Source organism: Onychostruthus taczanowskii, unplaced genomic scaffold (assembly GCF_017590055.1).
Source record: "Onychostruthus taczanowskii isolate IOZ18803 unplaced genomic scaffold, ASM1759005v1 scaffold1, whole genome shotgun sequence".
Taxonomy (NCBI): domain Eukaryota; kingdom Metazoa; phylum Chordata; class Aves; order Passeriformes; family Passeridae; genus Onychostruthus; species Onychostruthus taczanowskii.
Window position 1 is genome coordinate 18456612 of NW_024496525.1, and position 27492 is coordinate 18484103.

General features: G+C 40.7%; 1 protein-coding gene across 21 annotated transcripts in view; it reads left to right on the plus strand.

Annotated features, from left to right (window-relative positions):
• Positions 1 to 27492, plus strand: part of TTLL5 (tubulin tyrosine ligase like 5) — a 130064-nt gene that overhangs the window by 63625 nt on the left and 38947 nt on the right. For 18 of the 21 annotated variants that reach the window (XR_005952201.1, XR_005952202.1, XM_041398545.1 and 15 more), the window contains 2 exons: positions 906 to 1090; positions 15902 to 16056. Coding sequence is in view for 18 of the 21 variants with exons in the window: in XM_041398545.1 (XP_041254479.1) it covers positions 906 to 1090; positions 15902 to 16056 (340 nt within the window). In the remaining 3 variants the exon portion in view is untranslated. Of the gene's footprint in view, positions 1 to 905; positions 1091 to 15901; positions 16057 to 17222; positions 17341 to 27492 lie in introns of those variants that run through there. The other 3 variants (XR_005952205.1, XM_041398665.1, XM_041398676.1) reach the window with 2 other exon arrangements.

A 27492-nucleotide genomic window follows, 5' to 3' on the forward strand; every position in this document is an offset into this window, starting at 1 on the left:
GTCGTAGTGATAGGGTCTCCCTTCAGCCTTGTGCTTTGAACTTAGCCTTTGAACTTGTTCAAAAAGAGCTGTGAAACTAAGTATTGTATATTTTTCTTGTTATGTTACTAATATCATCTATCTTTAGTGGGTTAAATGTTGTTTTTATTAGCAGAAGTCCTGTCTCAGTCTGTGTGCTGTTCTTAGTTCTCTGGCTGTCTATCAAGTGTAGAAATCTTGTAATGAAACCTCATGAGTGTTGAATACTTAAAGGTGCGTCAAGACCTCCAGAAAAGAAGGATCTGAATGAATCATTACAATATCTCATTCTCTAGGGTGTCTTAGCACTGCCATATCCATGGGTATCCCAAAACCAAGATTTAGAGATCTGTTATGCTGTCATAGAACTCATTTAAGCAATGCAGTGAAGCATAGTAGAAACTGTAGGCATTTGCATGCAGACTGTAATCTATTTGGAAGCTTTTGGGAGCCACATACAGGCTAACAGCTGTGATCCTGATAATACTAATTTTTATTTTTTTCTTTTTTTGTGTTTTGATGGTATTTATCTGTTCTAGGTTGTGTATCAGGGTCGGCACGTTGCTAGGGTTGCTGTATATATATTGGCAAGCATTAAAATGTCTTACTTCCCAACTGAGTAGCTTACTTAAAGAGACCCATTTGTTTTTAAGGAAAAACTTTACAGATTTGACTTGGGTAACAGCTGCCAATGTCTCTGGAATTGGGTGCCATTAGATACATTGTAGTAAAGAGAATACAGGTTTGGAATTGCTACTTGTTCATTTGGGCAATACCCGTGCAGAATAGGTGTATTCTGTATTCTTCTTTCGATGTCTTGCCTGCTTTTGTGTGTCTGTGATCAGCAGGCTGAGGGTCTGAAGCACACTGAAATGTTTGTTTGGTAGGTCTCCATCGCAGTTCAAGCGGGCAGTGCGTGGGCTCAGCCAGGATGCACAAAGATGGAGAACATACTGCCCAGGGCAAGCGTCATGGGCCCACTGTGGCAGCAGCAGAACCGCAGCAGTTGGCAGAAAAGCAAGCAGCCTGCCAGCATTCCCCCCCAAGCCACGTCAGTCTCGTTACACAGCAGGTATGTAAGCACTGGAGTCCCTGTGCAAGGGAGGAGTGTTACAGGCTTTGTGTGAGCGCTGGGCTGGGCTGAGATAGCTGCAAGCAGTAACTCCACGTCAGTCTCGTTACACAGCAGGTATGTAAGCACTGGAGTCCCTGTGCAAGGGAGGAGTGTTACAGGCTTTACTTTGTGTGAGGGCTGGGCTGAGATAGCTGCAAGCAGTAACTCATGAAAATTCATCTCTGTCCTGCTGTTTCCAAGTGTTTGCAGTCACCAAAATTATGATTTTCTATGAGTTGACAAGAATGTATCGAAGTCTTTTTATAGGAGAAAAGGCAGAGGATTAAACAAATATGTTAAAAAAGTGGAATCCGTGCTTTGTCTTACTAGGCAATAAACCAAAGTCTTCTCCGATTTGTGATTCCATGCAATTTGCTTCCTTGTTCCTCCAGTGTGTCATCACAGTGCTGACAATGAAAGTCTGCAGAATGGGTTCTGATGTTAATTCTATATTCCAGTAACACTGTAAAGACAGAATGAAATACTTACTAGCATGGGGAATGATAATCCTTTTGTCAAACATGGTGATACATTATTGAGTTCTGGTAGAATGCCGCTTGGTTTCATATTTCTTGTTGAATTACATCCTAAATAGCTACACAGAAACAATTTTTTTGCTTTATAATATGCTATAGTTGAACTCATCAAAGGTGTTGAAGTTGAGCACTTCTCAGTTAATTAGGCTGTCAACTGCAGATTTTCTAGCGTAGGCACTTTACCTTGGATGGTAATTTTTTTTTCTCTTTACTCGCTGGAGACAAACAATTTGAATGTCTTAGTTTAATTCTTCTATTTTGGAATTACTGTTTTAATGGTTATATTTTGCTGAGTTTTCTGAGGCATGTTTAATAGTTGCAACAGCTGCTGGTGTTTACTTCTTTGCTTCTTTCAATTTTATTGTTACGTTTGGATTTTGAATAACTAGTTATGCTATTGGCAATATATTTCAAAATGTGGGGTACATTTATAACTTTAGGAAGCTGAATAGATTTTTCTCTGCAGATAGGTCTTCAATTTTTAAAGGATATATCAAATAATAAAGTCCTTTCTTGTGGATGGACTCGGGAGAGAATGTAGGCACCGGCTGTACTAGTGATTCTGAGGCCTGGTCTTGCATAAGGCCAGATCCTATTTAGACAATTTGTTCTTGTTGGCTTGTCTAGTAAAACTCAGAGCTATCAGTCTGGTTCTCAGCTGGTTGTAAGTGAAATGTCGTCAGTAAAACTGTTCAAAAACTTTGATAGTGAAACATTTTCATTCAGAAAATGCTGATTTGTTGAAAGCTAAATATATGATGGAAATTGCCTCACTGGATAAAAGTTACTATCTAAACAAATACTTGGGAAAAAAATTTAAATGTATCTATTTCTTTTCAGTCTTTCCAGAAAAGAACTTTGAGAAATAAGTTCGTAAACTTTTTTCCCTAAAATCATTCATTACCCATTCTGCTTCAGCTGCTGTGGTTTGTTAGGTCTGTCTAGAGAACCCAATGTGTCTTCTTGCAGCCATTTGTGTAGCTGCAAAAATTAAATTATTTTTAAATTCCTGTATCCCGCCATGGTGAGTTACTCCTAGATAAATTAGGAAGTATAAAAGGGGGAGTTAAGAGGGGAATTCAGAAAGATCTGCATGGGAAGGCCAGTGCAGTTTCCTGGGCACAGCTGGGTTGGGTAGCAAGGGAGCATACTTTGGTGGTAGCTGAAACCTGTTTAGCCAGCAGTCAGTCAGTCTGTGTAGGTATACACAAAAGTGAAAGTGGCTGTGAACTGCATGGGTAGCCTGGAAATGTATTGGCTGCAGTAAATATGTCTGCATTGCTTTTGCTTCTGGGTTCTTCCAAGATGCTTTCCCAAAGAGGTGGGAATTGGGTAGTAGGAAAATTATGGTGCTAATTTGCTTTGCGACACGCAACCAACAGACACTCAGCTCCTAGCAGACTCTACTGATTTTCTGACTCTGGTATATTTTGTATTCAACTATGCAATGTTTGCACAGGCTTTGTTTCAGTAGTGAAATATAGAAACATGTTGGGTTATGTATTTGTCATCTTCTGTCATCATGAAAAAGATCAGTGTAGAAAGGAATTCATAAGCTAATGAGAAGTTTAGAATTAGAGTTCTGTCTGACAAAGAGTTTCCTTCCTGAGCCTGTGTCCATTCAGTTCTAGACACCTGCTCTCTACTGTGATTTTTCTGGCCATGTTTTTTAAATAATGCCTTTGGAGAGATGAAATCTGAATCTGAAATTTGCTTAGTATGAAAATTTGGATTTAGTTGAGAACAGTTTTTAAGGCAATCTGTTTCTTCAGTACTGAATTCATGGCACATAACAATTTCTAAGCTGAGACCATTATTTTTAAGCACACTTGAAATAGACTTGAAATAGTGATGGTTTGGGAGGTTCAGAAATAGCTGCAAAGCCCAGTGTATCATAACTAAAGCATGCAGTTCCTACTTAGGCTTTTTTTTTTCCCTTCACATGGACACATTTTGCTCTTCTGTCAATCATTAGTCATTCTGATTATTTTTTGATCCAGCCTGGATTTTAAGTCCTGTCTTGCAAGAAGGGCCCAGGGGTTTTGTGAGAAGTCAGGGCTGCCATGACAACAATGGCAGTAAGAGGTATCAGCATACAATAAAACACAATAGTAGGGCAGCAAGGCTTGGGCTTATTCTTGAGGGACCTGGAACCAGGATATCTGACTTTGAACTGCTAGGCATGGATGTGGATTGGAAGCAGGGGCATTGAATAAATAGAATTGCAGGAATTGCAGAGTAGGCTGGAAAGTGATTTGCAGAAGCATAGGTACTGTCGAAGCTACCTGGGAGTGATGCATGGTTTTAGATTTGGGCAGACCAGGATTTGCCTGAACCAGGAAGAAGGAAGGTAGAGACAGATGAGACAGGAAATATGTGGAGAGGATTTAGTAAACACCTGGAGAGAACTGGGAAGTTAAAGACTATTGGTATGAGATGAAAGGGGAAAGGCTTGAGATGGGAGTGTTTGAGGGTTCTGGGTTATGAAACCCTGATGGCCTTAGGACAGGAGAATTAAGGAACAGAAAACTGGAGAGGAGAGGAAGGGCTCATATCAGGGTCAATTAATTAAATAAGGCACTACTTTACATTTCCAGACTGGAAACTCTGAATTGTTATTTTCCCCTTTTCGCTTCTGTGTTTAAGCCACTTGAAATATGATAGTATTTTTTAAAAAAGCAGTCTTAAATAAATTGGCATGAAGATTAGAACATTACTTATCTAATAATAAAAATAGTATAATTGTTTAAAGCCATTCCAGAAACTTGGAGTTAGTCTACCTTGTTGGAAAGTACCTGGCTGGTATGAAAAGAACTTGATATATGGATTTAATTATGTTTCATGATAAGATTAGGACCATTGATTTGGAAGGGGTCTATGAAAGAGTGGCTTGAAAATAGTGGTGTTGCTGTGGACTGTATTTTTGTGGGGGTTTTTGGTTTGTGTGTTTTGGGTTTTTTCCCCCCAAGGGCAAGAATTTCTGTGTGAGAGTTGAATGCATTGATTCCCTGCGTTGCACCAAGCTGTGTCTTGTAGGCTGGGGTGCTCTGAATACACACCTCCTTCCAAGAGCAGCTGGGAAGCTTATTTTCTATTCCCGTTTTTGTGAGAATTGTTTCTGGAATCCATACAGTAGTGTGGGTCTCAGGGGTTCCCAGGAATGTAGCCTCAGCAGCTGTGCTTGGAATGGTGGTGTCATTCTGGTTGGGAATCCACCTCTGTCCCTCTCCAATCCCTGCTGTTCTTCACTGTTTTCTACCCATGCCCAAAGCACCTGTTTCATGTTTCCTCTTTTAGGTTCTTGTTTTCTAGCCTCTGTATTAAATTAGTTTATTATTGAGCTAATTTTATTGATATTATTGATACTACTTTATTATTTACTACTAAAATACTCATGTCCAAAGGGAAAATTTTAAGTATCTGATGAACTCTGAAAAAGATGTTTAAGATCTGTTCTCTGAAGAAAACAAGATTTTTGTATTTACATCAGCTTTCTGTCTTGTCAGTCCTTTCCATTCACTTCTGGAAGATCAGGTAGGAACTTCACACTGATACTTGTAACATATACAATTCTTGACATATGAGAAATGGAGCTGTAGGAAGATAAAGCCTTACTGATGTGCAGGTTTGTTCTGTTGTACTCAGTTTTCAGTCCTCACAGACAGTCACACAATGTGTGTAGGAAAATTTTGCCTTTCATTGAGTTGTGTTTTTCTACTATTTCTATTTTTTTTTCTAATAATAAAGCTCATTTTGAGATTATGACAACAGTGGGAGTTAGGTACCACTATCCATACTATTTCAGACACTGGCTGATTTTCGCAGTATGTGCAATCTAACTATAGTACTCTACAGCATCCAAAAATAGAGAGGTGTGCCTGTCATTAGCTACCCAGTGTGTCTGGGAGCAAGCAGAGATCTCTATGGTAAATGTCCCTTTGAGGGTCCAGCATTAACCTGGTAAGGCAGTGGCTGAGTAGGCTCATGAGGAGGTATCCTATTATGTGAATTCTTTGAACTGAGAAAAACAGCATTCAGTTTAGCTTGTTCATATTCAAACTTCCAAAAAGGTTTTTGACAAGCTTTCATCAAGTGCTGTTAAGATGGACAGGTGTCTGTAGGATGATAAAGGAAGTTTTATTACAGATCAAAAAAAAGACCAAAAGCAAACAAAAAAAAAGTAAATTTGCTGTACAGCAAGGGGATAACTGAAGGTACATAGTACAGAATGTTCATGTTTCAGTGTAAAATTAAAGGTTTGAAAGGAGGGGGTTCATAAGGACATTAATAAGGCATTTTATTACTTAAAGAATGAATTTAAAAACAAGTTGCCAGGTAATATAAGGGTGTGAATTTACAGTGGATTAACTACTCTGTAGTGTTCATCTGTGTTTGTGCAGCTCATTTTTACTACATGAGGTAGTTTTTTTGTTACCTTCAGTATAATGTGGGCTGCAAGAGTCCCATGTTCAGTTACAATGAAGGGTTAGGTGTGTGCTGTAAACTTGAACTTGAGCTTACATCCTGGTAATTTGTCATTATGTTTGCTTGTTTTGATTATTATGAGTAAAACTAGTAGAAATTTAAAAGCTGTCTTAATTAGGCTAGATACTGGCAGATCAAGTTCAGTGTTTACAATTAACTGACTATATGATAAGCAATAATTTTAAACTCTTGAATGATTAATCTCAACTTTATTTCTTTAGGGAAGAAAAAAAAATATTTCATTGAAAGCTCAGTGCAGATACCTGTTTCGAGTTAAGCAGTAAAGTCAGCAAAAAAAAAAAATGATTAGTGTGTTTAAGGAACAGGATAGGATATATATGTTTTAGTGTAAACATCAATTACACAACCTCCCTCAAAACTGCTTTCACTTCTGGGTGACATTTCTAAAGTGAATTTAGGAAAAATTGTGTTTAAAATGATTGACTGCAAATGCAGTTTTAATGAGATGGTGAAAACAAAGTTTTTTGAGAGAGGAGATAAGTGGGAAGGAATTACATAGAGCAATGAAAGATAAGGTAAATAAAGTTTATTTTATTCATGTTTCTCATAAGAAGAGGCTATTCCGTTTAGCAGGAAGATATTGGAGTAAAAAATTACAGTAAAAGTGAATAGTTACTGTCACAGAATTTATTTACCTTCTGAAACTTCCCAAAATGGGATAGCATTAAGGCTGAAAAATTAGTAGGCCATAGTTTCATCAGACAGAATAATCAGCATTTTGCAAATGATAGATCCATAGGTTTTACCATACTGAAATAAAAAATTACTTGCCTTATCAATAAGATGTTTGCTGTATGTGTGAAAACCAAAACTGTTTTCGTCCTCTGAAATATGTCAGACAGCATAGCGAATTTGCTGGGCCATTAATCTGAACTGACCTTTTATACTGAAGAACAGGTGCTGGGCTGCTGTTTCCATGTTTATGGGATTTTCTTTGTTACATTGCTTTACTGTAGTCCATCTTTTTGTTTTGATAAGTGGGTTACTGAGACACTTGTGAGGAACTAAGTATTTGAAACTGGTGATTTCCCTAGTTATGTCAATTGGATGCTTGCTAATTATTTTATGAATGATGATGTCTCTGTCAACGTGTGCAGTGTAGTGGTTAATGGTACATGGTAAAACAGTTTTTCAGTTTCTCAAAATGTTCTTGTTCTGTTTGTCCATTGCCTCCCATGAGCCTAAGATGGTGACAGTACTGTTGGGGAAACAAGGCAAGTAGGTATGTTAGTGGTGAGCTGGGGAATGAGGCCTGAAGACAAGAGTTCAGCAAGCCCATTCCATTGGAGAGGAACTTTGTCTTTCTTGCCTTGATTTGTGTTGTAGAGATCTTACTGACTCCTTTGTGACATCTGCACAGCTGAACTAAGAGGGGTTTTTTTACCTGTACCTAGCATAAGCCATTGGCCTTTCTTGATGGACAGATGGATGAAGGCTTATCCAGACTACTTTTCCATTTATACCAGGCTTTAGTCAGAAGTCTTTATTTCATGTGTGTTTAGCGTAAAATATTTCCATGTGTTTGCATTGCAAGACTTTCTGCAGGGAGGTCATGAAAATACACAGCATGTGTGTACATCCAGAGCCAGGTGGCTGAATCCTGGATGCATATGAGTGTTTTTCTTTGTAAATAGCATGCTACTTCTTTCTGAAGCATGCTGTAAGGTAAAAATTCTTCTGCAATGCTGTATCTGTGTGAGGTCCTTATACTGCCTGGTGATGGGGGGGAGCTGGAGTTGATATCTAGCAGGCTGTAGTACTTCATAGTTATTAATGCTAGCGAGCTGAAGAATGTGTTGAATTGGCCAGCTTGACCAAGAGGAGGAGGAAGAGAAGGAGGGGAAACCTGGTGGGAGCTCTGACTCTGTGCGTGTGTGGGAGAGTGAGAGATTTCGGGTCCCAGCTATCATCAGGAATAGCTCCAATTCTTGCAGCCGGGGAGTTTAATCACAGGGATAACATCAGACCACCCAGGCAAGGGCTACACAGAGCTGCCTCCTTCTGTGCTGTGCAGCCAGTAGGTGCCCAAGATCCAGCAGCCAGGATTCCTGCAAGCATACTGACAGATCCAGTGGAGGAAGGGGCACTTGTCTTACTTTATGTTTTTCATTTAGACAGAAGGTGGAAATGAGCAAGAAGCAGGTGAGTTTACTAAACCTTAGGGAGAGGGAGTGAGGAAGAATTGAATGGATCATTTTATAGTGTCCCAGGGGGACCCTGTGTATTCTATGGGAATCCCAAAAAAGTGAGCTTCATCTTAACATCAGCTGCAGCAATATTGGAAGCCCCACCACTCCTCATTTAGCTGTTCTAGTTACCCAGTGTGGTACTCTCACCTGCCTTGTCCTTGACAGAGAAAGCTGCCAGTCTACCAAAGCACCCTCTACAGGTCCCAGGAGGCATCAGCTCTTCCCTGTCTAGACCTGAACAGCAGAACAAGAGCATTAAATTTAGGGTGCAGCAAATACTTAGAGAAATTTGGTGAGGCTGTTTTCCCCACTGAGGACTTTTGGGTTTGTTTTAGTGATGATTCCTTGGTTTGACTCAACCCACTTTACCTGAGTCTTAGTTTCAGTTTCCTTGTGTGACTATTTCTTTGGTTTTTACACTCCTTCTGATGGAGAGAAAGGGAAGTGTAAAGAAAAAAGGCATCTTTCTGTAGTTAGTAAGAGAAGCAAGAAGCAGGCAATCACCCATGAGGGGCATTTTTCTTTCCTCTCTGACACACCACTCCACTGCTGCAGCGCCCCATCTTCTCCTCACTCAAGCTGTTCACACAGGAGCTGGAATTACTTTTATTACTACTGATTTGTAGCAGCACCACTAGTGCAACCAATTGGTCTCAGCAGAGGTTGTAGGAAGTGAAAATATCAGTGTAGTTTCTGCAGTGCTTATGTTGAACTCCTTCTGCTCTGATGCTCCACAGGGAGTAGAAGCTGAGGATTTTGTTATGATGCTGCAACATCTGCAGATAGTCACCAAACAGGCCAGGCTGAGCAGCTAGGTCTCATGTTATGGGAAAGATTACACCCTGGTCATCAAACTTTTGGCAGGATTGTGCCGTGTAAAAATCACTCCCACTGGAAGTTTTGAGGCAGAGAGAGTCTAAATGAAAGCCTGACTTTTTCAGGAGAAGGAAAGAGGGGGAGTTCAGCCATCCGCAGCAGCAGCACTAACTTGAATTTTCTTTTTTCATTGTTAAATGGATGCATATGCTGGAGACACTACAAAGGAATTTGCAAGTTTGTCAGGTTTCCCAGGAATGTCTTTGGCAGGTCTTTGTCTGGAACGTTTTCTGGAGACTGGAACACTTGTGCTCTGTATGCATATGTATATCCTGTAAGCTGGTAAGCTCAGAGAGCAAAGAAGGAATGTCACAGGCCTTTGGCCAGATCAGCCTTGGTACACACACAGATTTCACACTTCCCAGCCTGTTAGCCCCAGTTCTTCCCTCCTGGCCAGTTGTTACTGCAAATTGAAATCTGTACCTAAAATTAAGCTGCTTTAGTATGGAGTGTGGTCAGCTAGATGGCCTGGGTAACAGAAAGGTGGTTTTAGAAAAATCTGTTTGTATGACATGATTTCCTCATGGAATTTGGAGTGGTACATTTTGTTGCACTGTTCGGACAGTGGTTGCGTGTGTGTGTGTATGTCTTATTTGTGACTTGGGGTTTTTCTTCCCCCACCCTACTGGGATAGCCTGTTGGATTCCAGTATCTTGATGCATTAAGGAAGGCAAGGCAGCTGGACTACTTCCAGTAGTACTGGCAGACCTGCAAGCTGTTAGACCAAGTCATGGTAGCCTGGCCTGGATCCCAGATATACCTGGGAGCTCTGTGGTAAAGCTAGGAAAATGCAACACACACTAGGGAGAGGGCAAGTTAACAGTGAGTATTTATGTTGTTGTAGCATCTAGTCAGTTGTCTCTGAAGGCTGAAGGAAGAAAAATAACTGAAAGAATACAGCAAAATTTTTCTTTTTTCCTCCACATGGTAAGTTCTTAGCTCTTCCCTTCTGTTAAAGATTTCATGGATCTTGAAAACCTTAGGGGTGTCTGTGTTTGGGGAAGGCTTGGCAAGTGAAAATACTTGTGGCTAAGAAAGCCAGGTAATGAAAGAAAGAGCATGTTTCATTTGCAAGCTGTTGGATAACGTTGGCATTGTTGGATGATCAGTAAGTAACAAAACGGAGAAGTAGGGATTGACTGAAGGATCTTGAAGGAATCAAACTGGATAAACTTCTGCATATGCATGCTTACAGAGCATATGGTAAAAATAGATTAAAAGGCAAAGGAGACTACAAGTGATGAAATTTTGCACATTTTCAGTTTTCAACTGGAGTGGTTCTCTCTTTGAGCTCATGATACAGTGTCATCTCATCCTGACTGACTCACCAAAATTTTAATTTTAATTAAATTTTAAAATTTAATTCTCGTCTGATCCTAAGGCAGAGGAGTAGTGATTTTATGTGTATCTTATCATGATCCTTGTCCAATCCTTCTTTAAACAAAAAAGTTTCTCAGTAAACTGTTTATTTGTGTATGCCTTTGTTGATGGGGTTTGTTGTGCTGAAAACTCTCCTCCTGTTTCTGACTGAAAATTTTATAATTTTGAAGGTTTTTTGGAAGAGACAAAGTAGGCCTATGGTTACTGCATTCTTTTGGCATATCTTTTAGGCTTGACATGTGAAATATAGCTTGAGCTCTTGACCCCTTTTCCTCCTCACCAGTCAGAAAGATCCAAATGGAAATGCTAGATGTGTGAAGTGCAGAGGATGAAGTGTGGCTCCAAGTAAGAGAAATGATCTTTAGCCTTCGTAGATCCCCAAGCTCCACCACTTTTTAGACAACAAGATATGACTGGCTTCTGCCAGAAAAGTACTAAAACTGCCAACTGGAGAGGATCAAGTAGGCAGTTTATAGTGTATTGCTTGTTGTAACATGTTGACCAGAGAAACTTTGGATCTGTTGTTCAGGATGTTGGTAATGAAAATTTAAGTCACTTTTTCATTGCCTGCCAAGAGGGGCAGAGTAACAACTTCTAGTGGTGATGTGTCCCTGTTCACCCTGGTTGACTCCTACAAACTACTAAGAGAAGCATTCAGGCTTTCAGGAGGCTTTTCCTGAATCCATGGAGGCTGATCTGCAACATCATTACTATTGTTTTCTTTTTCTGATTGTTATAATTGATGGCTTTAGCTTATTTCAACCATTAGAGAAGATCAAAAAGAAAAGATTAATGTAGAAAAAATAGATTATTGGATATGATAATGGGAAACTCTTGAAGGACTAGTATAATGTGGATCAGAAAAGTGAAAGATACTAAGCTGTTTTTCTGACTCTTGCTTGTGATTCCTTAAGAGTACTATACAATGGATCTTTGTCTGTAGACTGCTATTAATTGAAAGCAAATTCTATCCTGAAGTTTTTATTCCTATCTGTACTTGGAGAGTTCATATTTCATATTGAATTTTTAAAACAGATTAACAAAAACAAACCCTTCAACTCCTATATTCAGCACTTTGGGATATCACTCTGTGTTGTGGTCTTGTTTTCAGTCTTAAGGTTTTTTCAGAAATAAACTTCTCTGAATAAGGCATGACCATAAAATCAGTTCTTTTAAGCTTACGTGTCTCTGCTGGCAAGGCAAGTGTATTGCAGTCATAAACCTACCTTGTAATATTTAAAAATAAATATAGAAAATATTTCACCATTATGCAATAATTTGTCTTTTGGCTTATTAGCATTATATTGCAGTAAATGTAGCAATACATATAAGTACTGTTTCTAACACAGGTCTCTATTGATATGGCTGTGACAAACCACATGTTCTTCTCTCCTCCCCCCATTTTTTCATGTTGTATCATAAATAGAAGTACATCAAGTGGACTCTTTTCCTTCCATGAGAGCTTTTGGGAATTTACTATATCAGGATGTTCTTCAGTCAGCATGTTCCTTTCAGCTTCTGAAATCTTTGCCGTCCCAAGCAGTTTAAAAATTGTAGCCAAACTTTATGAATCCTTCTATCATGAGAGATTAGCTGTGCATTGTCTTGCCTTTTGCAAGGTCCACAAAGAATGTGTAGATGTGACAAGAGATGTTTGAAAATTGGGATGTTTGAAGTGTGCAATGCAGGCACACAGGTCTCCTGTCATACTGTCAGTGTCAGGAAAAATATTCTTAAGTCCATTACTGCTAATGAAAACCAGGAATCTTACCAAGCAGGAGAGTTTGAACCCATCTTGTTGCAACTCAATTTGAAAACTGCCTTAATTCTTAGAGATCCACACCAGTAACCACCTTCTCTGTTGAGCCCCACTAGCCTGCCTTGGTTTTGGAGAGATTTTTTTATTTGTTTGGTTTTGCTCCATTAGTGCTGTTTCTGAAGGTACAAGCTCCAGGTGTTCTACATTACCTTTTACAGCGAAGTACCAACTGATTTGCTGCTAAGTGTTTGTAAAGGGAGAAATGCAGTTCCATGAGGTGCACAGGAAGACTAGAAAATGAAGCCCCTGCTGAGCGCAGGTGTGTTGGGGGTGCCTCCCAGTAATCCTCCCAAACATCCTGGCCAGCTAATTATAGCAGCTGAGATATCTCAAAGCATGGCACAGTAACAAGCAGTAACACCTGTCTGGGTGGGCTGGCTGCAGCTAAACCTTATATTCTTATTGATGTTCTCTCTCTTTCTGAATCCTTTGCCTGTTTTTAATCCTGCTGTAGTTTAAACACCTGTCTGTCTGGAATGTGTGAAATGTCACTATTACCCATGCTAAGCTATTTGCTCACCTGCTTAAAAAGACAGCTTTCAAATAAGCAATGATACATTGATACAATGATAATTAAAGAGGAAAGCATGTCACCGTAATAGAGTAGGATTGAGGTCGTAATTCATCAGACTAAATGGTTCTTGGCATCAAGATAATGAGGAGAGAAAATTGGATGAAGTCATCTTCATTTCACACATTGGATGTGTTAACAAAGTTGTGATCACTGTTGCTGACAAGCTAAGAATTGTATATAACCTATTTTATTTACCATGTTGCCTTCTGTGTTTGCATCATTTACCATTCTTCCTTCTTTTCAGACAATAAATTCTTTGATACCAGCAGCTGTCATTGTGAGGTATTTGTATAGTGCCTGGCACAATCAGAACTAAATCTTATTTGAAGCTTTCTGTTACTGCAATGAAGATGCTTTAAATTTTAATTAAATTCTATGGAACACAGCAACATTAAGGGTGAGGTAGAGGCACCAAAATGTCACCTAATACTGTTTTCTGTATAAGGTGGATAACACTACCCATTACTAATCTTGTCTGACAAAGCCCCACTGTAAGATCTTGTCTTAAATTGCTTATAGTGTTCTGAAACTTTATTCATTTGAATTAATCTTTTCTGTGCTTGTTTAGTTTTCAGAGCATTTCAGGCAAGGTGAAGTCTTCCACCAAAACCAAGGCTTGGCTAAAAGAATATTTTGTGCCTTTCGATATTTACAGAACTTTTCTTTTACATCTCTTCATCTCCCATGCTTTGAAATAGCAATTTGGAATTCAGAATTTTGTTAAAGCTTGATTGCAGAGTAACTGTTTAAAAAGCTTCAAGTGTAATATACTCAGCAAGGCCTGCTAGACCTTCTCAGCTTCCTGAAGGTTCCTTCCACACTGAGGCTGCTAAACTGAATTTCTCTGTATTTGCACCTCTAATGTACTTTGGCTTGAGCTCCTATTCTCCTGTGTTTTCAGTACCCTGGTCCATGTTGGTCTGGGGACTTGTCTGACTTGACTGCAGAATTAGAAGGAATTGTGCCAGTTGTGGAGAACAGCTAGGATATGGAGGCTGTGAAATTTGTATCTGGACATAATTTAGGAGAGGACACTGAGAACCATTCAGACAGAACAGAAATTGATGGAGTGGTAGTGTGGTATATGTGGTCCAGTGGGCAGCCCAACAAAGAGGTTGGGAAAAGGAGTGGACTGGGGAGGGGAATAAAACCAGAACTACTAGGATATAGGACACGTGAGAAACCAAGAACGAAGTGGGGAAAGACAGATCAAGTAACTACTTCTGTAGAAAGTTCCAGACCTGAAATAATGTGGGTCAGGGTCCAGATGTAGTGAGGAAGCTAGTGCTCAAAGTCTGTAAGAATGTAACTGTACTGAGGAAAGCAGGGAGAATGACACTGGAAATGCAGAAGCTGAGACTGACTGACTGTGTGAGAATAATGACACACAGATGAGGAGCAAGAATGGGAAAGGATAGACCTGAGAAGGGATGAGATAAAGGTGGGTGCTTTTGGAGAAGTGGGCAGAAGCCTAGGGTATAACCACTACATTTTAATCCTGTCCAGAACTTGAAGTTGGAGTTCTGAACCTACAAAATGCTTAGGTGCCTTGTACTACTAAAACACAGGGAGGACAATGTACTGTGTTGTCAATGGCAATGTTTATGGTCCAGAGTTCAATAAGAGGACTGTAGTCCTGAACAAGCCCATTTTGAGTATGAGTGTATTGCATTGCAGTGAAGGTGGTATGTACTTGTTTGAGCAATTGCACACAAATTCTGTTAAAAAGAGCATTGTGAAGCTATGCTTAAGTCACACTTTAAGTGTCTTAATAAGCATCCCCCTTTGAGATCTGGAGCAGGGCTAGTTGTTATACTCTTATTTCTTTTGTGTCCTGTTTCACTGGACACATGCCTTCAATTGCTACAGAAGGAAGGAGGGCCAATACAGGTAAGTCAGGTTCACTATATGATCCTAGGCATTGTGCAGACCCTGAAGTTTCTGTTGTTCCTAAAAAGTAACGTGTAATCATGTGATTTAAAATAGTTGTATGTCAGGGCCTGACTAGAAGGCCTTTGCCAAGTTGGCTTTTCAACTTTTCTATTGTTTTGTTACTTTTTTTCTGAAATGTAAACCATTCTACTGCTGTAGTAGATCCAGTGCATGATGTATTTCTTCAGTACATCAACAGATAGCGTCTGCTTGCAGAGTTTGATCTTTCAAGAGTATAAGCAGCATGGGAGGAATGCTCAGAGAAAGAAACAATGTTATATGCTTAAAAACTTACAGGTTTTAGAGCTTGATATTGCAAATATACACCTGACATGATCTTTGTGCATTCACTTGTGTGAACACAGTATTTTTAAGTGTTATGTGAGCAGTTTCTTTAATGTTTGGTTGAGTTTTGGTTTGAATTTTATATCCAAAGTACTTGTGCTTTTGGGTTGTGCCTGTATGTTTGTATAGAGAGGGGTAGAGACAGGCCAGGTGTGTATGGCTGGCTTACTGACACAGCTCACCATGACTGGAGAGATACTCTGGTCTTTGCTCAGTGTAATGTTAAAGCTTCTAACTTTTGATCAATGCATGTGGAGTTTATTTTGCACATGGCAGGAACTTTTTACATTGGGATTTTTGCCCCATCTTTGTCCTTTTCCTCCTCTGCTCTTCTGTGAATTGGGAGGGTTGTAATTTTTGTGCTGGCCCCTGAATTCATCTCAGGTACAGTGGATGCTGGTGTCATCACTCACTGCTTTATGCAACTAGCACAGTGCTTTTGCATTTGAATATTTCCATATTCTAGCAATTTCACTTATCTTAGTACATGCTCTATCACATTTACTTAGTGATATCTTTTTCTCTTCTCTTAGCTTTTTATTGTCTCTGATAGTTTGTTTGGGTTTGTTTCTGTTTTGTTTCTTTCGTTTGTTTGTTTGTTTGCCTCTTTAGTTAACAAACCTGGACTTGGCAAGTGGAGCTATAAGCAAGGGGAATGCAGCTGCCCCACAGAGCTACTGGTCACCACTCAACAAAAGAGGGTCACTGTGGCCTGTTCAGTCAGACACTCACAGAGATGACAAAAGATCTGTCTCTTCAGCAGTCAGGTAAGTTAAAATTGCTGCTCTAGCTTTTTGAAGAAGAATGCAATGCACTCATGGCTTATTTGTAATTTATGTTTGGCTTCTTGCTCTGATGCAGGAGCATGTCCAGAGAAGGGCAGCAGAGCTGGTGAAGGGTCTGGAGCACAAGTGTTATGTGAAGCAGCTAAGGGAGCTGAGGTTGTTTATCCTTGAGAAAAGGAGTCTTGGGGAGTGGGGGGCACAATATTGCTCTGTACAACTCCTTCCAGCGAAGTTGTAGCAAGGTGTGTGTTGGTCTCTTCTCCCACATAACAAACTATAGGACGTGACAAAATGACCTTAAGTTCCATCAGGGGAAGTTTAGATTGGATATTAGGAAAAATTTATTCACCAAAAGGGTTTTCAGGTATTGGAACAGGCCACCTAGAGAGGTGGAGTCACCTGAAGATTTTTAATACATGTGTAGATGTGGTAGTTAGGGACATGTTTTAATGGTGAACTTGGTAGTGTTAAGGTTAACAGCTGGACTTGAGGCTCTTAAAAAGAGGATCTTCTCTAGCATAAACAAATGTGTGATTCTAAGGGCTTAGTAATGGTTCCTCTCAGGTCTAGAAACTAACCATATGAAAATAGCTATGTTCCCAGAGCTGTCAGGTTCATGGTGCAATAAGGGCATAGATGAACGTGGTGGATGAGAGGGAAATGTTTGTTTTCCCTTAATCATTTCCCATCCCTGTATATGTAAGTTTAGGTTTGCTGGCATTGAGATATATATGCAGAATGCAGACTTAGACCTGATGCTGCAAAAATCTCCACTAAGTCCTCATCTTCATGCTTTTTCCTTGAATATCAAGTGTAGATTATTCAATGATAGAGCAGTGTTTATCAGAGTTTCTTTTCCAGATGTGTTCTTTATACTCTATATTAATTTTGGGCATTGAAATTTATACTTATGGCTTATACACTCCTGGGAATGCGGAGTGTAAAACCATTCTTCCTGTGATTCAAAGAGCAGCAAGATTTACTTGCAGGAGTCTGAATCTTGGAAGCTAGGAACAAGGCAAACTTGGTGCAGTAACCAGGCTGGAATACAGGCTCAAGACTGCTGGAGATTTGAGTTCTTCCTTTGCCACTCCAGTAAATAATATTGAGGCATTTACCTAAGTGTTCATTTTTGTCTTCTAAAACAGAATAATAGAGCAGAGCTTCTCCAAGACAGGAATTTAGGTCTGGAAAGTACTACGTACATGAAAATACTGATTTTTATCACTTGTGCCTGACTGCTACTGGAAGATGAAGAGAAGTGAGAAAGGGAGAAACACAGTGCAGAAGGCATGTGATCTGAGTGGTGATCCTTTCCCAGATGGGTCCTTCAATAGAAGGATTGTAATAGGATTTGGAAAGCTCAAGGAAAATTGTTCTTATTTCATCAGTCACTACTTCTCATCCTGCCTCAAGAAGAGGAATGTGAGAAATTAATTCCTGGCCTGTTTCTGTTCCAGCACAATGTTTGCCTCAGGGGTTTAAAGTTATTGAGAGAAATGGTGGTGATTTTGCTCTTGGACCCCATCCAGGCAAGCTATTACCTACTCCAAATAAAGAACTTATCCAACAGGTGTAAATTGCCTTGCCCTCCAACATAGCTTGGGAGAGCAGCAGCTTGCAGTCTGTCCTAGAGCTTCCATTCCCTTTTCAGCTCTGTTTGCACCTTTACATGGGCTCACAGACTGAGCTGCAGACCCCATTACTAATGCCCATAACTCTGCTCTGAATGACTTCCAGGGCAGTGCCTCATCTAGGATTGTGTGCGTAGTTTAATGCCTTCAGTTAAAGTTTGTGTTTTATTTTGTACAGCAATCTGAAAATACTTCAGAATTTTCCAGTCACAACTGATAAAGATTCCATCTTCAAACCTTTTATGAGTCATTTAGTCTTTCATTACTTCAGTTGCTCTGTTTTCTGTCCTCAGAATAAGAGTCACAAAGATGCCTTAAGACTCGCTATTGAATTATTTTATCTTCATGGTTGCTTTTATTGAATGGCCAAAATACTGGGAGTTAAGACTTTTGTATAAATCTGGAAATGATTGATGCACTTGAGGCAGTGCTGGATTACTTGTTCTGTGAACTTCTGTTTAATGAGAGAATTCCAAAAGGAATATCAAGGGCATGGTATATGGAGATGGCTATCTTGTATTGTAAATGCCTTTTTTGCTGCTTGATTTGTTACATTGGAGCAAGCAATTGATAGCTTCAGGGTCATCTGATGGGTGTCAGCCTGTGCTCAGTGCTGGGTGACTGAAGAAAAGCTTCCTGTTTTGAGATTGAGATTCTCATCTATCAGTTGCAGAATTCAGCAAGGGTGGAATTGTTCTCTGAATGGGTCTCTTATCTGGCTTGCAATTAGCTCCAGTTCAGGCATCTGTCTCTGAAGTGCAGTCCTCACTCAGTTTTTTGTGTGGTTCTGTGCCATACAAAGTTGGTTACAAAATTTTGGTTTGATGCTTGCAAAGCTGTAGGATTCAGGCTATTCTTTTAGACAAATAATCTTCCCCTTTAATTCCCACTCTCCCAGTAGTGATTTATCTAAATGTATCTCAGAAGAATTTGTTGATTCCTTTTCTTTGCATGAGATAAGGTGCTAAACTAGTAGTCTGCTTGCCAAAAGGCAAAGGAGGTCTTGGGTTTGCAATACAGAGACAGAGGACGGTTTTAGGTATTTTTTAAATCTGCACTGCTGTGCATGTTGAGATTTTTTTTTTGCCATTTTCTATAAGTATTGGCACTGTTTCCGCTCAAATGATGTCCTAGCCTATTGCTGCACCTCTGAGAAAGAAGGCTACAGGGCTGCACATGAGGTGAAATTTTCCAAGTTGTATGTGGCCTTACGTCTGACTACTGTGATGTGACTGTCAACCTCTGCCATGTTTGCTGCAGATCTGCCTTTGTTGCCCTCTGTATATCAAGGAAATTATGCCAAATCTGTTCTTTCCTTCTTTAATCCTAGTCCTGTCTCAGTGCTGTGTCTCAGCTTCTCACTCAGTCCATCAGGCAGGATTGTCACTCCTTCACGTTGTGCTGTAAAGGCATTACATGTGATTACATGCAATGTAATTTGTAGTAGAGTTATTAAGGATTGCCGTATGTAATTTTTATCACTATTTTAGTAACGTAATCCAAGGACCACAACCATGAAAGTGATTCCTCATTATCCAGTGAAACTGTGAGTCTACTGAAGCCAAGACTATACTAGAGCTGCTCTTGAGAAGTTATTTTCCTGAAAGCATTCTTGGTTTCATAGAAAATGTAAAAAATCAGGTGTTTAACAGAATAAAACTTGTTGATTCAGAGCATAAACTAGCTTTGAAGTACCTGTTAGCAAATAGCTGTGTAATCCCTAGTTGTGAGGACAGTAGATGGAGGTTAATAGAGGTTTCTGGCACTGGAATTTGCAGCTGCTGTGCCACTTGTTTTTTACAAAAGACAGTGGATTTCATCTCCAATTATTACTTGGGCTCTGCAGGTCACTAAATCTCTAAGACCTGGACCAAAACTAGCAAGAAAGATTTCCTTCTAGCTGGTACAGATTTCTGTGTTTTCAGTGGGCTCCTTGTATTCGGCAGCAGCCATCCTTGCTTGTGTTCATCTCATAGGGGCAGTAAATTGGCAAGAATTAAGCAGTGAAATGGTCAGTGTGTTCTCACATCTGTTTCATTAGCTTCCTGCTCGCTCATAACATCTGTCCCAAACCTGAAGACTGACCTCACACTTCTAAACTGCTCAGCATATTTTTTCCTTGGATTTTCTGACAGACTTATCTAATTTGGTTAGGGCAGGTAGGCAAGCTTCCTCGTCATCAGTCAGATGGTAGAATGGCAGTCAAATTTATATTAGAGAGCCTGTCAAGTGCTACTGCAGTCAGAGAGAACGGATTCTCTTCTTTTCCTTGCTTGACATGTCTGAAGTACTTCTTAGCTCATAATTTTTGCCAAGGTGCTCAGGTTCATCAAGAAATGTTTTGTTGGTAGACTTGTCTGATCTGGTTTAAATTTATATAAACACATGCTTTTTCAATTTTCTGATCTAAGGAGGTTTTAAGTTTAATTTACTCTGGTATCACTCTCAGTAATAGCAACAGCTCTCAGGGCCTAGCAGGCCGTGTGCACATACCTGCTGCATGTCCAGGTTCCCAATCTCTGCTTTGGGTATTTTTTTTTTTTTTACTTTTCCTTGCCTAGAAGTATAGAATAGCGTGGAAAACCAGAAGAAGCTGTCTAGACATTTATCATCTCAGATGCTTCTGGGTTGCATTGCATATATTTACTGCTCATGTACAGATCAACAACGTAGGTGCAGGAAATCCAGTACTACTTTAAGAGCTTCCTGTGCCTGTTCTAATAGAAAATACGTATCCATTTATATCCCAAAAATTCTACAGCAAAATGATTGTACACTTTGCTCACTTGCACACCCCAGTTGACGAAAACGGTTTCCCAAATCAGGACTTTCCTTTCAGTTGCTAGCCTTCCTTAGCCTTGGCTGGGTAGTGGATACCTTATATCCCGATTCCCCACCTAGTGCCTACTACTGCTTCATGCTGATTTCTTTTACTGCTAGGGGTACATGTACTATGTGTTCTAGGTTTCAGATGCTCTGATCACACCAGGTATATGTCCTTTGGACTTATGAGGAAGAATCCAGGTCTCTTTTGAGGGTTTTTTCTTAGCTGGTGTATTTGGCTTCTGTAGTTTCACTGAAGCTTTTGAGTTTTTTCAGAAAGACCCCAGACAGCAATCAGCAGCTAATTATGATTCACTGGTCTCAATCCTTTGTGTCAGAGGGGCAGCTGGCTGTGTTTGACTAAAGGGAAGGTGAAAGTGGCTTTGTTTCCTCAGTTTTTATTTTAAATTTTGGAGCTGTGGAATATGAAATAAAAAATCATGCTTGGACCCTGACTAGACAGGCTCTGAAGAGCAATGAGAAAAGGGAGGCTGAAATAGACAAAAGATGTGCAGAGTGATTCTTACAAGGATAGAAGGGTGAGCACTTGATGGGACAGTCTTGATTTTTTGCAACCCTTGAGCTAGATTAGGGTGGGCTTAGCATGGCAGAAGTAGCATGGGTGTTGCAGTTGGGTCTGTGGGAGAAAGCTAACTATGTATGGCCTTGCAGCTAGAAGTAAGGACAAGAGAATTTCCTGGGATGCTGGTAGCTAACACCAAGTTTTTTATAAGAATAAATATATTCTCTGTTACATAAGTGTTGCCTTGTAGTTCTGGGTTGATGGTAACTTCATTCTCTTCCAAAATGTTTTTTCAAGCTCCCTGCGGTTTCTTGCAAAGTGGAGGCTACCTGACTGCTCTCCAGTGCTGCATTTGCCAAGTGTTTAGAGCCTGTTTGTTTGCAGAGCATCTAGGTGTAAGGTGATTTGGAGGCTCTGCTATGCTGATGCCTCTGGAGGAAATGAAGGGAGAAAGCAGCAAGCACTGAGGGTTGGTTACACAGTAGGTCCTCAGTTCAGTCTGAGCAAACTGCAGTGACCTTAACACTGCCTGGGCTAAGCACTACAGAAGTGCCAGAGCAGCAGCCCTGAGTCCAGCCCTCTGCTAGCATAGACACATGTCTGTTCCTTGTTCCCCACAGTGCTTGTTCTCTTCTCTTTTCTCTTCGCCTTAATGTCTGAATTAATTCAATTTCTTTATTTGAGGTAGAGAAGTAATTGAGGGTGGGTTCAGTGATTTTTCTGTAATCTCTGTCTGCATTGCCTCAGCAGCTCTGTCATGCCAATTCTACCTGTGGTTCAAGAGAGAGGCAGCATTTCTGAGAGCCCTGAAATTGGGGTTTATTACTTCCTGCTCAGAGGAGGTTTGAGGAGGGCAGGTGAAAAATAGAACTATTACCTGGGTAGCTGTGCATTTTTACAAGTCACCCTGTTTCCGGTTTGTGCATGTTCTCCCTGTGCTTCAATGCATATTTGTGCCTGTATTTCCTGCCTTAACAACCTCTTACCTTTAGTTGTTGTTTTTTTTTTCTTCCATGCATGTCTCCCAGGGTCACCAGTGACAACTTGTTAAGTGTGGAAGTGAATTGGCTGACTTAACCTTCAGAAATACATGGCTCACCTTGTATTTTTTTTTCTATATATATATTGGTCACACTAAGGAAACTTGTGCTGTCAGGGCCAATTGCTCTCCATCCTGCTTGGAAACCGCTCTGGGCCTCAGCACCATGGATTGGCACAGTCCTCAAGGATCCCTGCTTCCCACAGCTAGGCCTTGGCTCTGTCTGTGTGGAGGCTGCAGGAGAGGGAAGGCGGAAAGCTCGTGACTTGCCCAGACAGTCTGAGGCCTGGCCCCGCAGCCTCGGCTCCCCAGACGCTGTTGAGTCGGACTTGGCCGGCAGCCGCCGCGCTGTTACTTTGCCGAGGTAATAAGTGAGATTAATCACAGGACCCTTTCCAGAGGCAGAGGAGGTTTGTGCTGCGTGCGGGGAGACCGTAGGAGCCAGTGCTGGGAGCTGGAGGCAAAACTGAGGCCTCACAGCAGGGCAGAGCCGGGCACCAGTGAAGCTGTGCAAGCGCGGCCTCTCTGCTCAGCTGCTTGTGGGAAGCATTGCTGCAGCTGCGGCCTCCCCTGCATGGGCCCTGCTTAGCACAGGGGCCACAGCCGCTGCATCACCTTTGTCTGCTGGCCTTGGACAGTTACATTTTCTGCCAATAACTCTCAAATTGTGAGGGGGACTGCTGTGCTGCTGTCCGAGTTTCTCTACTCCCCCGGGCAGGGGAGGACTGTAACAGAACTCACCAAATGAATCCTGCACCACAACAGGGGACCAAGTTTCTTTTTGACTGTGTGACTTCCAGAGGAGATAAGAGGATCTTTCCTACTATTCCCTACAGCAAACTACGGAGAGCAAGCAGCCCATGTTGATAGGTGGAGGGGAGTGATAGGGGTCTTATTCTCCCAGACCAATACTACATAATGATTTTGGGTTTCCTCTTTTCAGCTGCCTCCACAAACTGACCTTACCCTGATGTAAACACAAGATTTGCTATCCTAGACTGGGCTGCTAATCTCTTCAATTCTCCCATCCTCTGCTTCAGAGCCACTGTCTTCACTGTCATCAGTACAAAAATGGTCTGATGGGCGGCAGGGAAATTCCTTTTCTGAAGGGAAGATAGATTTTGCCCTCTAACTGATAACAGCTGGCATGTAGTTCTTGCAATACTTTGTTCTGCATAGTCTAGTATGGATATTGTCATTAATCATACTTTACCTTCTGCAAAAAATGTAGTCCCATTGAGTTGTAGCAATGGGTTCCATGGGTGGTGCATATTATGCAAAAGTTTCCTTTTTTAATTTTTTCCCAAATTTTGCCAAAATTCTGTGTACCTGTAACAAGATCACATGAAGGCAAACAGAAATGCTTGATTTATTTTCTGCCCTATTCTCTTTTTATCATCTCCCTTCTTGTTTGTCTCTCCCAAACTAAACAGTTCCATTCTTTTGAAATTATAAATGGAAATCTTCCTGGCCCTCTAATAATTGTCTGGCTATCTTTACAGAGATGACAAGAAATGAAAACAGTACATCAAGAAGGGGTAAAACATTAGTTTCATGTAAATAACACTAGTATCTTTAATTTCTATCTCAGCTTAGGTATAGTAATATCTTGTTGGTTTCTAACCATGCTAAACACTGAGGTTGTTTTCAATATGCAGTTTTTTTTCTTTGATTATTACAGTAAATGTTGAACTGAGTAACAGGTATGAGTAATTAATTTTTTCAGGGATTTTTTTTTCTTTTCCCATTCCTTGCTAGGCAACTCTTCTTTTCCTGCACTGGTGGATTTTGTTGGCTGTGGTGGAAGTTGCTGGATCTGTTCTGTTCTGTTAAACACCTAATTCAATATGGAACAAGTTGAAATCTTCTAGTGTCTTGCACTACTTAACTCAAAATGTTCCACCAGTTTTCCCTGATCTCAGAGGTCTTTGAAATACACTGTATCAGTTCTAGATATTTCATGTTGCAAAGTGGCCAGCACATATTCCTTTCCTCTGCATTTGTTTAAACCTCCCATTCACCAGTAAAGTAGTTGTTTTCCAGAATGGTTTTCAGAGGGTTAATGTGCCTGTAGTTCTCATGGGGTAGATCTACTCTGCCCCTTACATTCTTGTAGGAATGAGGGGACCCTGTATTCTGGTGCCCTGAAGGAGTGGCTCTGACTACAGCAGCCCTCCTCTCTAAAGGAGTTCTGAAAGGGTTACAAGGGAGCCTTGGCTGTTTCTTTGAGCTATTTGGAAAGGACTGGCCTCAGACAGCTTGGCAGGAACCTGAGGCCCTGTTTTTTCCAGCCCAGCCCTTCCTTCTGCACAGAGCTGTCAGGGAATCCCACGAATGTCTGGTTTTCCCCCCTTTCCTAATTCTTTTAACAATATTTTTATCCATCTGTGACTCTTCCTCACACAAGGATCTCAAATTTTATCCATTGATTTGCCTTGCACGTAGTGAAATATAAATGAAAGCTGTGCTACCATGCCATAGCTGTTGGAATTCGTTCACAGTTGTGCAGCTGAGAAGGGCATTGGGAAGTTTCCCAGAAGAATGTCCTTTCTGGCATTGATCTTAGGGCAGGTCCATCTGGCCTAAGAACAGAGGGATTGAATGGGCCCATCTTTGAGCTGTGCTATTCCTGTGTGTTACAGTGAGGCACTCTGAAATCTTGGAGCTGCATGTTCTGTATCCTCCCTATCAGAAATACAAAATGCTGCTTTGTAGAAATAGAAATCCCCTGTGTAAGCCAGGCTTATGAAAGACAAGATAGGGTTAGTGACTTTTCCTTCTTTTGCCTCACACTGTCCAGGGACTGCCCTGAAGTTGAACTCATTGTGAATATTTTGGAGATTTCCAAGTCTGCCCTGTACCTTTTCACTTCAAGTAAATGGAGGTGTAGTGGGTAGCGTGAGAAGGGAAGTTCGGTTACTTGTGAGAGCAAAGGTCTTGAACAGCTGTGTTGAGGACATCAGTGTTGCACAGCTGAGGAAGAGAAATTGAATGAGGGTTATATTGCTATCTCAGTAGGCCTGTCCAATGCTGGAAGTAGGGTGTGATCTGAGTTCCATGTAGAAAGACTTCCAGAAGGCAGCCCTCCTGTGGGCCAGTCCCTGGACAACCCTATGAAGTCAGCAGCCAAAGGGCCTGGAATCAAGCTCAGTTGAGTTAAGGGTTTCAGTGACCAAGTACAAATGCCAGAGCAGGAGGTAGCAAAAGGGGCCAAAGGGTTTTCCTTCCTGCTAGGCTTTGTTTTGGAGCTATCTTCCATTGTACACTCAACTTTCCACCAGCAATGCACATTCATATTTTCCATCCAGGCCAAGGTCATGCTTTAACTTGGCTTCCTCAGGATGAACAATCTTCTTTCTGGTGTTTTGTGCTGTCATATAAATGGGAAATCCCTGAAAAAGCACGAAGAAACCCCTTTCCTGTCCCTGAAAATGTTAGTTGACCTTTTCTGTGAAGATTCTGCTTTCACCTAATTTTCCCTAACTTTGTGGTTGGTAAAGTTTTGTGGCTGACACCAGAGTTTACAAATTGCATGCTGTTGGCTCTGTGTCAGTCTCTTATTCTCTAGGATTGCTCTGAGCTGCAGGTATCAAGCAGCAGCTGTTTGTGAACTATGCAGGGATCCAGTATTTAACAAGAATATCTTTTGAAAAAGGGGGAGGGAGAAATGTAAAAAAGTAAGGATATTTCAGTTCCCCTATGTATGTGGTGACAGCTTTGCTTGGTGATCGTGTTCAGTAGTTCCTAGGGCTAGGTGTGTTTTATAATCTGAAGAAGATGCAGCAACTGGAACTCCATTGTGGAGCACCAACTTTTTTTGTGTAGGGAGTAGTGTGGCTTGTAATAATGAGTAACATTTTTGGTTACTAGTTCTTTCTTAGTGTCTGCCCATCGCTGAATACTGTCTGCCATTGAGTAGTTTGACCAAAATGCTCTGGGTAAGAGAACTTTGGTTGGTAATGAGCAAGAAAGCTCACTCAAAAAAGCTTGTTACTGGATTGACCAAAACCAGTGCCAATTACAAGAATTTTTAAATGCTCTGTTAGGGCTGGGCTGTGCAGTGTGAGGATGGAAATGTCCAGAATCGTTTATTACAGCGCTTATTTCTACGATTTCATTCTGTAACAGTAGTTGAAAGATATATTCTTAAAAAAAGAAAAGGCAGGGGAGAGAGAGCAAAGAAAGCTAGATAGTGCTAAAAGATACCAGTTTTCAGACACCCTCCTATTGCACACATGGCATTTTTATGAATATTTCTTATCCAAGAACTGTTCACAGCAAACCAGGTGGTGAGATGCCAGGTCAGCCTGGCTGATTCAAATCTATTTAAAACTGGCACTGAGACAACAACCTTTAGTGAAAGGAATTTAAAAACTAAGAGAGCTCTGCTGGGTGGTTGGGCATGTGAACAGGCTCCCCAGGGAAGTGGGAGCCTGCCAGATTGTTTGAACAATACTCTTGGGCACACAGTGTTACTCTTGGGGTGTTCCCATGCACAGCCAGGAGCTGGATGTCAATGATTCTTGTGGGTCCTTTCCAGCTCAGGCTGTTCTGTGATTCTGTGTTACTTGGCTTCTTTGCTTGAATTTCAGATTGCGTCTGGCTCAGTACATGTCTTCCCCTCCCCTTTCTATCTTTCTGCTCTCTGGCACATGGGGTTTGACTGAAAAGTTAGTCAAAGAAGATCTGGCAGTGCTGCTAATGGCAGCTGTCTGTCAGGGATACTTTGCCTGGGCAAGATTCATCCTTTAAAGCAGAAGGGCTGTGACTTTTTTGGTTCAAATGTTTTGTGTGCGTGAAGATTACTTTATTTGCTTGCTGCTGCAAAAAAAAATTAGAATCTTCTCTGTGAAGAATGTACCCAAGTGGGGCTGTGAATGTCTTCAGTGCTGTAGATTTGAGTTTTCTAAAATTCAGCTGAGCAAATTTTCATGTTTGGTAGACTATCTAAAAAGGAGGAGGAAATCTCAAGTCTGGACCATCTGTTTCTTTTTTGATATTGGGATCAAGATGCTGGTGGGTAAAGAGGTGTCAGCTTATCTTCATTTAGCATTTTGATAAGTTGAAGACACAGAGACTTGAAATTGAGTAAATTTAGGAATTTTGTCTCTTGGTACTGGTACTTAGTTCAGAAAAACTTTTCACAGTCAAATTCTGAATTTCAAATGAGAATTTTTCATTACTTATTAAAGACAATGTACTCCTTAGTGGATTGACTTATGCTTCCCATTACAATTTCCTGAAACTTCTCAAGCTGTGGTGTTAGAAATAGTGTGAAATAACTTGTTAGAAAGAGTGTTCTGTTCAATAAATTTCTGGTCTCAGCTCCACTAGACACTTGGGTGTGATTCTTTGGCAGTCTCATGATGCTAAAGATTCTGGCCTCTCTGTAAATATCT